Raw genomic sequence first — 13,660 nt, forward strand, 5'->3', positions numbered from 1 at the left:
AAACCGACACACCAGAACACGTCCCGTGCTCATGAACGGTCCGGGTGAAACAACATAGTTTCTCGTATCTTTGGCTCACATCGACCGGGAAGTGTGCAGCGTAACCATGACATTGACCCTGCGGTAGAGTAAAATATTAAAAATGTGTCAGATCATGTGTCCAGTCAGAGGTAACGTAAGCTGCGTTTCGGCAGCCGGATGTTAATGAACTGTATCGATATTACAGGTCAGTCAAAGTTATTAGGTAAGAGCGAACATGGCTGCGCCCACAGGACCGAAAGCACCACAAGTCCCTAACCCGCCTGGGTTTGAAGGTTTTCCGTTTGCAGTGGCCGGGAGACCACCGGAGGACAGCCCCGGGAAAGAGCAGGAGCAGGGCGGGGATGTGAAAAAGAAGCCGTGTAGGGCTTGTACGGACTTTAAATCGTGGATGAAGGTCCAGAAGAAACAGGCGACAGCTGCTGTACAGGTGACATGAGATCAAGACGGGCTGGCAGGTTGGAGGATGTGGGGGGTGATTTCTTTAAGAGGCGTAAGATTTGACTTGACTAGAAGATGGTTTATGATCTGATATACTTCTTTAAAGAGTTTGTGAAAATTGTGAACTTTGGAGCCACTGCGGAGAAGGACAATCCCCACATCTGGTCCAAAGCTTTTCATAATAATAATATAATAATAATAATAATAATAATAATAACTTATATTTATATAGCAGCTTTTAAAATCCAACAGAGGTTAGAGATCAAGAAAAAAAAACCCTACTAGATTAAACGCCACAGAAACAGGCAGAACAATGAAAGGAAAAAATAAACACCAACTATTCATTGACGATGTAGAAGCTTCAAAATAGAAGAATAAAAGAACAAAGGAATAGTACTAACATGAGGTCATAAGAAGGTAAAACGCTGACCTTAAAAATGTAGGTCTGGTTTAGAGTAAGGGGATAAAAAGATATAAATAAATTTTAAAAATATATACAATAGATGACATAACAAAAAGAAGTGATTTAAAAGAGTTAACTGAATCAGTGAGCCTTATCTTCCCTGGTAGGTCGTTCCAAAGTAGAAGGGACCTGATGGAGACGGCAACGTCACCTCTAATTTTCAGCCTCAACCTTGGAACAATTAAAAGTGACCTGTCTGAGAATCTAAGGCTGCACACTGGCTTGTACTGGGTTAACATGCTGGTATGTAGTTCAAGGCCAGACAGGCTTTAAAAGTGATAAGTAAAATCTTAAAACTAATCCTAAAATGCACCAAAGCCAGTGGAGGGAAGCTGAAATTGGTGAAATGTGATGTCTGTTAAAATCACCTAAAAGCCAAGCTGCTGCGCTCTTGAGGAGTCAGAGGCGTGAAAGTTATTTTTTGTTTATACCAGAGAGGAGTGAGTTGCAATGGTCAGATTTTAATATCATCTTTCAAGCATTTGATACTAATCTCCAAGGTACAGAGCCTCTTTTCTGGATGCGGGACAGGATATGAGCAGTGCATGCACAGTATATCCAAAAAGACAACTGGCTGACTCTGCCCATGTCTGTATGATTCTCCAGGAGACCCGAGCTGCAGAGTCAGAGCCGCAAGAAGACCCACAGTGTCCACTAGACAGGCAAGAGCTGGGACGTAACACCTGGTCCTTCCTGCACACTATGGCAGCGTATTACCCCGACCAGCCGTCTTCTACCCAGCAGCAGGAGATGGGGCAGTTCATCAACCTTTTTTCCAAATTCTTCCCATGTGACGAGTGTGCAGAAGACCTCAGGGCCAGGTCAGACCACAGTGCTGCTTTAGCTTTAATATGCAGGCTGGTCTTGTAGCATCTTAACTTGTAGCAGTGATGTTTTACTGTTATATCTACAAATTAAATTACTACTGAACAATATGCCATGTGTTTTTATGTTCATAAAGATGTATTTGTGCCCTCCCAGGCAGCCAAACCTGGTTAACAATTTTGGTCAAGGTTACATCATCCTTGCTTTGATTTTTGCACAAGAAAGCAAACAGATCTGCAGGTGTCACATTTCCTCATTTTAAGATGAAGAGCAGACTGTTTCTAAAAGCACCATACTCTCTCCACAGATTGAAAACTAATCAGCCGGACACCAGGAGTCGCCACGCTCTTTCTCAGTGGTTCTGTCACATCCACAATGACATCAACGTCCGCTTGGGCAAGCCTGAGTTCGACTGCTCCCGTGTGGACGAGAGGTGGAAGGACGGATGGAAAGATGGTTCCTGTGATTGAGGGGGTGCAAAACTTTCAGTGAAAACACCACAAGGTGGAGCTCATATCTCTGTTGTGGAGACAGATCTGAGACGTTTCTTGTTTTATGATTAGTTAAATAACTGATCTGGTAATATGAGTAAAGAAAACGAGTATATACAAAGTATTCCCCCATTTCTTTGGTTATAACCGCAAAACATAGCAAAGCTAATTTCAGTTATTGGGTAGTTTTAAAAGTTTACAAATGTTTATTATGTCCAATCTTGTGTGAAATACAGAACATATTTTTGGCTTTTGGGTCATCCTTTCAGGTGCGACTTTAATTTTTCTGCTAAATTAGTAAATTGTTATTTGAAATGTTGTTCCCTGGTCTGTTATAATTTTTCTTGTTTAACCCAAAACAACCAGTACAACACCAAATATCACATTCTTAAATGTGTGAAAAAATGTAATATAAAAATTTCATTATGTCAGCTGTAATATATGTGAGAGAAATATATATTTACACAGTGATGATTACAGAATGCTTTTGCAATATCATACCTTTCTGTTTGTGTGTTTGTGTATGTTGTGGGGTGGTTTACCTGCAGAGTGTGTTAATTTATTTGCTTAATTTAGTGCTGAGATTGGTACACATGTAATTCTAATGAGTAATTGATAATTTAATCATTACATTTTTATTGTTGATTACAGTTTCTCAGAAGTGATCATTTGCTTGTCTTTTTCTGAACAAAATTATTTTATTTCTATCAAATAAAGCTTGAAAGTCCAAAAAATATCTTAAAAAATAAAGATACATGTTTAATATACGTTTGGCAAACTCCACATATGGAATGGGAGGCAGCATGGTGAGTCATTGTTGAGGCCAAAGTATTTGGTAAATACCCCATGATAAGTGACTTGTGACTATACTGTGTCGTGGTATTTGGCGTAGCGGCATCATCATGAGACTTTCATCCACATCATAATTCATAATTCACAATTTAGCTTGTGACTAATGAGCAGATTTTTCACTCAGTATATTGTTTGTAGCCTACAGTCCTGACAGCCTGTGTGCTCTACATTTAGATATTTGGAGGAGTCCAACTTTTTTACTGAACATCTATAGTAGCTCCAGGCCACTGAGGACAGTGAGGTTGTATTTTTAGAGGTTACATTGATCATTTTGTGGATATTTTCTAGGCTGACTCTAGAATATCAGGATATATTTAGTCCCCAGACACTCATGGTACATCAACACAGTGTTTTCACTTATTTTCTTCTCTACAGCTGTCCATAGTGACCACAATGGTATTACACTGTGAAACCAGGGGCGCTAAATTGCAAAAATACCAATTTCTATGCAGTGTTGCTTTAAGGAAGTACAATACTTTTTAATACAATACTTATTTGCTGGAGTAGCTCCTTTAAAGGCGCCAACAAATTATTACCACAAACCATCATCAGTGGCTTTGTTTATTTTGGTGCTCAGATGTGACTTTTTCCTCATAGTATGCCCCTGTTGTTTTTAATATTTATATAAGCTGTTATTAAATTCTGTCTTAAATGGCTTATCAGAGCGCGCGCACGTCGCTCAGTGCACGCTCAACCACGCGCGCTGTGCTCGCGCGCCTCTGGTTGCGCGCAGGACCCGTCCCTACAGCAGAGAGCAGCAGCGCATCCATCCTGCCGTGGAGCCGGGAGCGTGGAGCCGCGAGGAGCGCACAGAGAGAGAGAGAGAGAGCCACAGAAGATGGACGGAGTGGGATCGTTCGGAGCGGGCCGGGCCGGGACCACTATCGACCCGATAGCCTTCGCCAAACAGCCGCAGACCATCCTCAGAGTGCTGTCCTGGGTGAGAGCGGGTTTTTACGGTACTACTGCTGTTTGCGTGTGGATGTGTATATGGATGTGTGTGTGGTGGTGGTGGGGGTCCTCTCTCTGTTGTCGTTGCTGCGCGAGACCCGTGACGTGTTCTCACTGCAAATATAGACCCCAGAAATCCAGCGATAATTGATCAGCAGGGTGTGTAGATGGAAACCACGGAATGAATGTTTCTATTGAAGTGTGTTTATACAGCATGTACCGTACAGGGTGTAACCAAGGCCTGGTGCTTGTCTGACACCATGACCATGAAACTGATCTCAATACAGATGTTTTTTTGTTTTTATCTGAGGCCGATATATCATTTAAAACTGTTATATTTTGATTTAGAAATAAGATGTGCAGCAGAGCGCATCAGGATTGTGCAGAAAATGAGAAAGACAAATCCATCATCTATTCATCCCACAGCTTCGTCCTTCATGATATTCATTATTATTATTTTAAAAATGTTTTAATCTAAAGCACAACAGTTTTATTCGCCACACACACCCTCTCAGGTCATATCGACAATCTTATTTCCAGCTAATGATTTTGCTGATTTACCCTAAACGGTCGTCGTCCGTCATCCTACCTGTGATTGGTCCGTGATCATCATTACGCACGCTGGGCCGCGGAGACGCGTCGTGCCCTGACGCTTGATGTAGCGCATCACCTTTAGGTGACACAGAGAAGGTTTTTTTTTTTTTTTTGCCAGCACAGGGATCTCTGAAACACACTGAGCAAATAATTTCATCCTAACAAGTCTCTGGTTTCATGCCTTTGAATGTGTTATGTTTAACGCACTGAGGTTAAGAGTTACTACTGAGCCATCTGGGTACACAAGAAAAGCCTACATCAGTCACTTTAAAACAATTTTGTGCTTTAAAGTTTAATTGCCCATTTTCCAGTTGCAGCTGGAAGCCTTCAAAATATCAGATCATGCAACATCACATCTTAATATTCATCTGTGCAGCTATAGCAGTGGCAGAAGAAGTACTCAGAGCCTTTACTTAAGTAAAAGTAGCAATACAGCACTGTAAAGTACTCCATTTCAAGTGTATTCTGGTAAAAGTAATATGAATAAAACGCACTTCCATCCATCTATTTTCTGTAACCGCTTTTGGTCACAGTGGGGCTGGACCCTATTCCAGATGACTTCGGGGGAGAGGTGGGGTACACCCTGGACAAATTGCCAGCTCTTCATAGAGCACATAGAGACAAACAACCATTCACACTCACATTCACACCTATGGGCAATTCAGAGTTAACCTGTTAAGTGCATGTCGTTGGACTGTGGAGTACCCAGAGAGAATCCACATAGACACCACACAGAAAGGCCCCAGCCCAGGTTCAAACCAGCAACCTTCACAAAATGTACTTACAGTACTGAAAGTACGTGCAGAAAAATGGCCCAGTACTGAAGTATTAATGGCACTATTGTTAGTATTGATGCACAAGAACCGTTTTGATGTTAGATCTGGTTAAGAAGTTTTTATTTGATTTTTTTTTTGTTTTTTAACTATTTTTATTAATCTATGTAGTTTTTATCCAGCGGTTACCCATCTTGAGGTTAGAAGTTTAAAGTAGCATAAAATGGTAATACTCAAGCAAATTCAAATTATTTGTAAGTTTAATGACGACAGGACAGTGCTCACTTTCTCAACCAAACGAGTTCTTGTTCCATCATTGCCAAAACTTTACAAACTGTGCAGGGAAGTGAGTAGGCAAAAGAAGGATGAAGAAAATATCACAGATTGATAAAAATGTGACCATGTCAAAATATAATATAATATAATAAGAGTGGATCTGAGCTTAAAAATGTCTCATCATATTTTTAAAATAGACAAACTAATGAAAGTGTCCATTTGGAGATACAGTACTTTGATCCATGAAAGCAGGTTTATAATGCTGATTCACTAAAAGCAAAAGAGTGTGTATCTGCTCAGATTATATCCACACATGTGATTAGTTTAAAGGTGGACCCAGCATTATCCCATTGTGTGTCTCTCCACCATCATATGACCCAAACCCCCAAGTATGAATGCATGTCTGCGAGTGTGTGTGTCACATGGCCCTATTCTGCCATCGAGTGTTAGTCAGCTGATCAGTGTCAGTGTGTGAGTCCAGAAGAGAGAGAGAAAGAGAGGTCAGAAGAAATACAAAGAATGAACTTCAGATCAGACCTAAAGAATGGTGTTATTCATATAAATGAAACAAACCAAAAATAAATGCGAGCAACCTTTATCAAACTTCCTGTTTTTGGTGTACACACCGCCTCAGGATGATGTGATTCTTGTGGGGAAGTGAAGCATCCACCTCTTCAGTCAGTCAGAGAGAAAGGCAGGAAATTAGGTTAATGCTTTGGGTCTGAGCACGCTCAAAGAGACGCTCTCCAGTAGTGCTGTCACAATCCTGTTTATAGTGAGTTTACGATGGTGTTTGTGTGAATGAGACAGGAAGTGGTGGAGAGAGATATGTTGATTGTTTAGGCAATAATTTGCATGTTCTTTCTCCTCCTCCTCTTCCTCCTCCTCCTCCTCCTCCTCCTCCTCCTCCCTTTGCGTCCCGCCATCCTCAGATATTTTCCCTGGTGGTCTTTGCCTCCATCGTCAACGAGGGTTATGTTAACATAGGCAGCGAACGTCTCCACTGTGTCTTCAACAAGAATGCAGACGCGTGCAACTACGGTGTGTTCGTGGGCCTGGTGGGCCTGCTGGCGTGTTCCTTCTTCTTCCTGCTTGACTATAAGTTCTCCTCCATCAGCTCTGTCAAAGACAGGAAGAAGGCCATCATGCTGGAGATCGGCTTCTCAGGTGAGGAGGCAATCATGTACAGAATGGGCAGATTTTATTCCCAGTTTTTTTTAGATAATTCTTACAGCTTCCCAAGAGTCAGGAAGTGCAGACCCAACTTTGGACATGTCATAGTTATCCTGTGATGTGTTGAGTGGGCTTGCTTTCCCCAAGGTGCCAAAATGTAGCTGCACTTAGCCCACATCTTAGTTTCAGATGACTAAAGGTATTAGAGAAATGACAGAATTTTTTATATCTGAAGGGGAACATAGAATTGCTTCAGCACAACATAATTCATCACATGCACCTGATGTTTTATGTGTAAATTTAATTTGGGTATTGTCTTTTTTCTGACAGGTTTCTGGACCTTTCTGTACTTTGTAAGTTTCTGCTTCCTGGCCAATCAGTGGTCTCGGACTACACCTGATGAGCTGCCACTCAACCAGGGGGCAGATGCAGCCCGGGCTGCCATCGCCTTTTCTTTCTTCTCCATAATCACCTGGGTGAGAACATGCAAACACAGACATAAAAAGAAATGTTCATATATTAACACAAAATTACGCCTTAGTTGACTTAATTTAATACTTGTTGCATGATCTGTGGATAGTGACGCTTTACATCTTAAGGTCTAGAAAAACTCAGCTGGCATTCGGTTCCAGCCTTTAATCAACCAACAGATGACTCCTGCACTGAAATATTAACTTAAACCGTACTGAACAAATGTTTCATTTATTTTTTTTACTTCAGGACTGCAAAAAAAATACATACAGCTGTTGAATATATATGTCACCTAAACCACAGAGAGATTATAGATATTATTCAACCACATCTGGTAGGCCAACCATAACTTTAAAATGCTGCTGTTGTTGTCTTAAAACTACACCTGATATAAGTAATTAAGCAGTTTAAATATTACAATAATGTTTCATATTGCGCTGAGGTGAATCAATTTGATCCGCACATCCCCACTATTGACTGAGCAGTCTGACTTTCCAAAGAGAAAAGTTAATAACACTTCAGAGGCTCTGGATTAGAGGCACCCTGACCAGTCGGGCCCCTGTGCCTGTGCCTGGTAGGCCCCTTTGATAATCCATCCATGACCTAATCTATTGACAGTAATCCATTCCTGACTAAATTGAAGGTGAGGAACTGGTCATGCATAATAATATTTTTATGCTCCACCTACTTTTAGTATTTATCTACATGGCTTGTGAGTTTAAAGGCTCCATCATAATTGTCTTGACATTTACTGAACACTCCCCTTTGGTTGAACTCGAATATGCTTATTTGTGTTCTGGTTGAGAGTTAGTTGATATTTGTCTGTTGGATATAGAGCCAGGTTAACTTAACACAGACTGGAAACAGGGGCATGGCTCTGTCCAAAGATAACAAAATCTGCCTACAAGCACATAAACGTAAGATAACTAGACCTGTAGGCTTATATTTAAGGGACATATCTAAACGTAGTCTTCTCATATAACTCTGACAGAATGCAAATAAGTGCATTTCCTAAAATGTAAAATGATTACTTCAAAGCAATATTGTGTAGAAATAGGTATTTTTGCGACTTTGTACCCCCAGTTTCAGAGTGTAATCCCACTGTTATGAATATAGACAGCTGCTGTGTTATGATTACGTTTTTTTGTGATAAAAAAAACAGCAAGCAAGGTCAACAACACAAGATAAAGCAGCCAGCTAATATTACTTATTAGTCCAACAACTTGTCCCCTTCGTTTTTGTTTTTGTTTTGCCTCTGTCATTATGTCCATTGTGTACATACAGTGTAACATCAAAATGACTTAAAAATCTGTTATTTTATAGTAAAAAAGTTACAAAATGTTGTCAATTCAACCATATTTCTATAGAGGCAATTACATGATATGAAACCAACTACTTTACGTGGTTTCCTGACTAATATCAGTCTATAAAAAGCTTTAATTATTTAGTCTGTCTCACTTTGACTAGAGCAGTACATAGAGTTGTATATTCTCTAAACTTTTAAACTATTGCCCCGCTCTCTTCCCCCCTGTTGCCCCTATAGGCTGGTCTAACGGTGCGTGCAGTCCAGAAGTATCTGCTTGGCACAGACATGACTCTGTTCACTACGGAGCACATGGACGGCGGCGCGCCCACCCAACCATATCCCTCCAATTCACCAGTAGGCGGCACCACTGAGACTACAGAGACCTACCAGAGCCCACCGTTCACTGAGAACAACGCAGCACCCACATACCAGGTTCCCATTTACTAGATGAGATAGACCTGATGATGGAAAAGGAGAGTCAGGAGAGTGATAGATTGCTTCCTGTGATGTTACACCTGCAGTTGTTTAAGTGTTGATCTGGGCTGAGTTTTCAAGAAATGGTAAAAAAAAAGAAAAAAACCCCAAAACGGCCTCTCCTCTCTATGTTTCTTCCTCTCGTTCCCTTAACATTCCAGCTTTGTCGGCACTTTTCTATACTTATATGTCAAACTCCATTTCGTAATTCTGGTGTCCTGAGATCAGAGCAGATGAGAGAAAAAGAAAACAAGAGGAGGAGATGTAGAAGAAGAAGAGGCCACTTTGCAGCATTAACACTATTTTGAAGAAAGCAAAGAGATGAAGGGATCAAAGTCAGTATTTGATAACTAAAACCAGTGCAGAAGGCACTGACATAAAGCACCTTCATCTTATTCTTTTCATTCATTCAAGTGTCAAAACCCCCTTTTCATGCCAAACAGTATGGGGGATGTTTGTTTTTTTAGCTACAATATGGTCTGGTCATTCCTCCATCTTTCCCTGCTGCAGTTAAAAGTGATCATGTGTATTGAATCTGCATGTTTCCAAACGTAGAGATCAACTAAGTGCCATACTGTACTGTGTGTCTCAGACAGTGACTTAATTTAGTAGATTTCCACATGCTGTTAAAAAAACAACAACAACGTTTTGTGACCAAGTGCAATATCTCACATTCTTATGTAGATCTGTAGGTAGGTATATAGTGTATTGTCGGTATGATAGTTACTGTCAGATTAGACCAATCTTAGGCACTGTCTCAAATTACATACTAGTCTTTGAATTGTACAAACAAATCTCAGGCAAATTTCCAAACTGAAATCGTTGATCTGACTGGTGGTGTTTGCAAGATACAGAAGTTATTGTATATCTGACAGATCCTGGGAAAGGTTTTCATCCAAAAAAGCTTGTTGGCAATTTAAATAAAATAGAATTAGTCAAGAAGCTTTTGTATCATCTTTTCAATGATTTACTGTATGGTCTTCCTCAATATATTGGAATATTTGAACACACTTTAAAGGATAACAGTGTTGAAAGCTGAATCTGTGTGATGCCGGTTTATTCATGTACAGTCACTTTCCCCATGTTGGTCTTAAGATTTATTGGGGAAAACGTAATCCACAATAAATCAACTTTTCAGTCTGTTATGTTTCTGTGCCAAGCTTGGATGGATTATTGAATGAGGCTTCAGGGCAGAAAGGAGTCAGTGGACCTCTCAGAGTCTAAAGAGAGTCTGGAGAATCAAGTGACTACAAAAAGGTGCAAAACCCTAACTACAAAGAGACACAAAATGACACAAACTAACTACGAGACACAAAATGACAACAAAGTGATGCAAAGCAACGACAAAGTGAGGCAAACTAAATACAAAGACACACAATGAATACAAATGGATATAAAATGGCCACAAAGAGACACAAACCAACTACAGTGACACAAAATAACTACAAAAAGATGCAAAACGTCAAAGACTCAGAGAGATGTGGCTATAATTTGAAATCATTTTCTGTCTCTTTCAGTCTGGAGGTCTTGTTTCTATCTAGGAGGGTTAGGGGGCCCTTAACATGGCTGTACCCAGTTGTCCCACAATCCGTCCATGGTACCAGGGAATGTATGTAGTGTGTTATCTGAGACAGTGTTCTATGTTGAGTGTCGTGTGTATAAAATGGGGCGACTGAGGAGATTTTGGGTAAGTCAGGTCTGTTTATGTTTACGTTTTACAAGCTGCCAAACTGCCCTGTGTTCTTATTGCTGTCTTCTGATTACCACGTTACTAATATGTTGTTAATGTCTATTGGATTTTATGTAATCACAGAGCAGGGGGTGAGGGGGCAATAGATGAGTTTATATCCAGTGAGAGGTCGAGTTTTGCTGGAGGATTCAGTCTCAGGCAAAATAAAAATCTGTTTGTGGAATGTTAAGGATCACTAGCTGGCTAATTCATTGATCCTGCAATCCTGCCATTGAGGGAGGGGTGGTGATGGTGGTCAGAATTTGTTGCCATGGCGACAGGGACAGTCTAGGGTGGATGTGGGTCACTAAGGGCCCTGATGTAGATAGTAACCATGCCAACCATGTCGGTGTATACCAGTGTCTGTGTCGTGGTTCATGTATACTCGCCATCAGCGAATCTGTAGTTTTTGGTGTGTATGTGTGTGTATGAGTGCAAGTACACGTGTGTTGGAGGGACATGTGAGTCTGTTTGTATGAAAATGTGTGAATGTGTGTAGTTAATTAAAATTTGTGGTGCATAAAAATTCTTTTCTTGAACATGTGTTTGTCAAAGTTTAAGTGCAAAGGAGGAAATCATAAATCTGTTACACCGCTAAATCATTTCCCCAAAATAAAATATATTATCAGTGTCCCTGTCAAGATACCTGAATTACAAAATATAAAAACTAAGAGATTTTTTATGAATAGAGCCAAACATAAAAGTTAATGTTAAGTGACCTGTAGAATGCCTTGCTGCCTGCTTGTCTAACTAATCCTGTGTAAACAGCACCCTCTGCAGACCAGATAAGGCACTGCTGCAGCAGCAGGACAACTGGGGCTCTCAGTTTATAAAAGTAATCATGATAATAATGCATGAAACTGTTGTATAGATCTCATTATATATTGAATACTATGTTATTCTTACGTTGACTCCAAGATGTTTTGCAAAGTGAGATTTGCTAGCCGTCAGTGCAGCTGACAGGATTCCTTCTTATATTAACTGTGACCATACAACCAAACAACTCTTTGTTTTCGTCATTGCTGTTATCTCAACCTCATGATGCTGTTGGTCACACACACCCTGGTGTATACATATCTCAAAGCTGCAGGGTGAAACTGTACCAAAATTCTGGTTGTAACTTACACTTTCTTTACTGAAAACTGTAGCAAAGAAATCTAAATGTGACCCCACAATCCAGGGCCTTGAGCTACACCAAGAGAAAATGTTAGCCAACAAAGTACAGGCTCTATGTTCAAGTTCAAGTCCCAGAAAGTGAAGTAAGTCCTTATTGTGAATGCAGTCTTAAGGCAAATGATGCCAATTTCTATTTGTCTGTGCTCCAGTACTAAAAATGATTAAAAGAATTTCAAAGTAGTCTTGTAAAACAGAGCCAAGACCACTTAGTTTAAGATTTACCTGCAAGCATGATTTTCTTTTTTACATTTTATTCCCCATACTGTCTGTCAGCAAGTGCACAGTTAAGTGCCCATATGTTTTAAACTGAGGGGTAACAGTAGTAGTATTTCCTTTCAGGGAGTTTGGTTCAGGAAAGGGTGCAACATTGTTGAGTTCTGGAGTATTACTGGGTGGGGGTATGATGCAGTACGTCTGGTGCAGTTAAAGGACTTTTATACTTTGTGGTTTTTCGTGTTTTAACCAATTAACTACAAGCTTTGGAACTATTTCCTAAAGTAATTTATTTTTAATATTTAAAACAGTCATTGATTTTAGTTCATTCTAATGTTGCAGAGATTTAATACAAGAAATGTTTATCTTGACTTGATGCTTATTGTTTGTCTTTCAGGTTTGACTCTCTGACAATATTTTGGTAATGCAATGTTTTTTCGGAACCTGACACTCAACGTTTCTGCTCAGTGCCCTCAAATAAAACAATATTAAAGTTATAATCCTTAAGATTTTTAATCAACCCCATTTTGACATGCTTTGGAAAATGGTACTGATAATGTAAAGCATGAACAAGTATGGAAAAAATATGAAAAACCACCAGTATAGTTCTTTAAATCTTGGGTATTACTGGGCTGCTAGTAACCTGTTAACTGTGGTTAAAGGTGAGGCCACAGGGTGAGACTGATGGTGGTATTCGGTACCACTGTGGTACTATTAGGTAGTTTGGGGTACTGTCATGTCAGGTTGTAATATTGTTCTCAGTGCTTCGGTCTCTTCTTCAGTCGGTGTGGTATATAAAAATAATAATACAAGCATTCTCTATGTTTTGTGCTCTGGCCCATGTACACTACCGTGGTATTGGTTGATTGTAAAATACAGTATGTTATTGAAGTAAATGGAACCTGTGTGTGATGCTGTCTAGGGTCTGGTTTGTCCTGTACTACTGAAAATAAAAAAAATATTAATAATGATTACTTATTAACTAGAATGCACTCTTTGTTGGAAATACTTTGTTTGACCGGCCGTCGGCACCCAAATCAAAAGTTATATGTGATCATGCTGTTGTTTTGCTAAACTGAGATAATAAAAGGTGATGATATGTAGTGACGCTGGTGCCATCAGTTGTATGGTTTCCAGTATAAAACATTGCATGGATGTTACAATACCCCCCTCTCCCATAATATTAATACTAAAAATTTAACCCCCATCGACCAACAAAGAAACAAACATTGATTCTGTAGCGTGCTACCCCCCTTTAACATGTTTCTTCTGAGTTGACCTCTTCAGTGTAAAAAATAACGCTGTGTACAGAGATGTGTGTCACTGTCTGTTACCTGAATGTCTCTGGACTGCAGTCTGACAGTCACACCAATAAAAAAGAAAACATGTTTTGGACTGCCTGTTTCTGACTTT

The 13,660-nt window shown here is 39.9% G+C and overlaps 2 protein-coding genes across 2 annotated transcripts; both read left to right on the forward strand.

Moving 5' to 3' along the window:
* The first annotated feature begins 13 nt into the window (after positions 1-13).
* On the forward strand, positions 14-2,995 carry gfer (growth factor, augmenter of liver regeneration (ERV1 homolog, S. cerevisiae)). Its single transcript, XM_027284969.1, has 4 exons — positions 14-123; positions 227-469; positions 1,550-1,764; positions 2,076-2,995. The coding sequence occupies exons 2-4, from the start codon at positions 257-259 to the stop codon at positions 2,236-2,238; spliced, it is 591 nt and encodes a 196-aa protein (XP_027140770.1). The 5' UTR covers positions 14-123; positions 227-256; the 3' UTR covers positions 2,239-2,995.
* An 829-nt stretch (positions 2,996-3,824) lies between these two features.
* syngr3a (synaptogyrin 3a) lies at positions 3,825-13,642 on the forward strand. Its single transcript, XM_010729120.3, has 4 exons — positions 3,825-4,051; positions 6,638-6,872; positions 7,209-7,354; positions 8,893-13,642. Exons 1-4 carry the CDS (start codon positions 3,950-3,952, stop codon positions 9,100-9,102), a joined length of 693 nt encoding a protein of 230 aa, XP_010727422.1. The 5' UTR covers positions 3,825-3,949; the 3' UTR covers positions 9,103-13,642.
* The last annotated feature ends 18 nt before the right edge of the window (positions 13,643-13,660 follow it).

The sequence above is a fragment of the Larimichthys crocea genome, chromosome XII (assembly GCF_000972845.2).
Source record: "Larimichthys crocea isolate SSNF chromosome XII, L_crocea_2.0, whole genome shotgun sequence".
Taxonomy (NCBI): Eukaryota; Metazoa; Chordata; class Actinopteri; family Sciaenidae; genus Larimichthys; species Larimichthys crocea.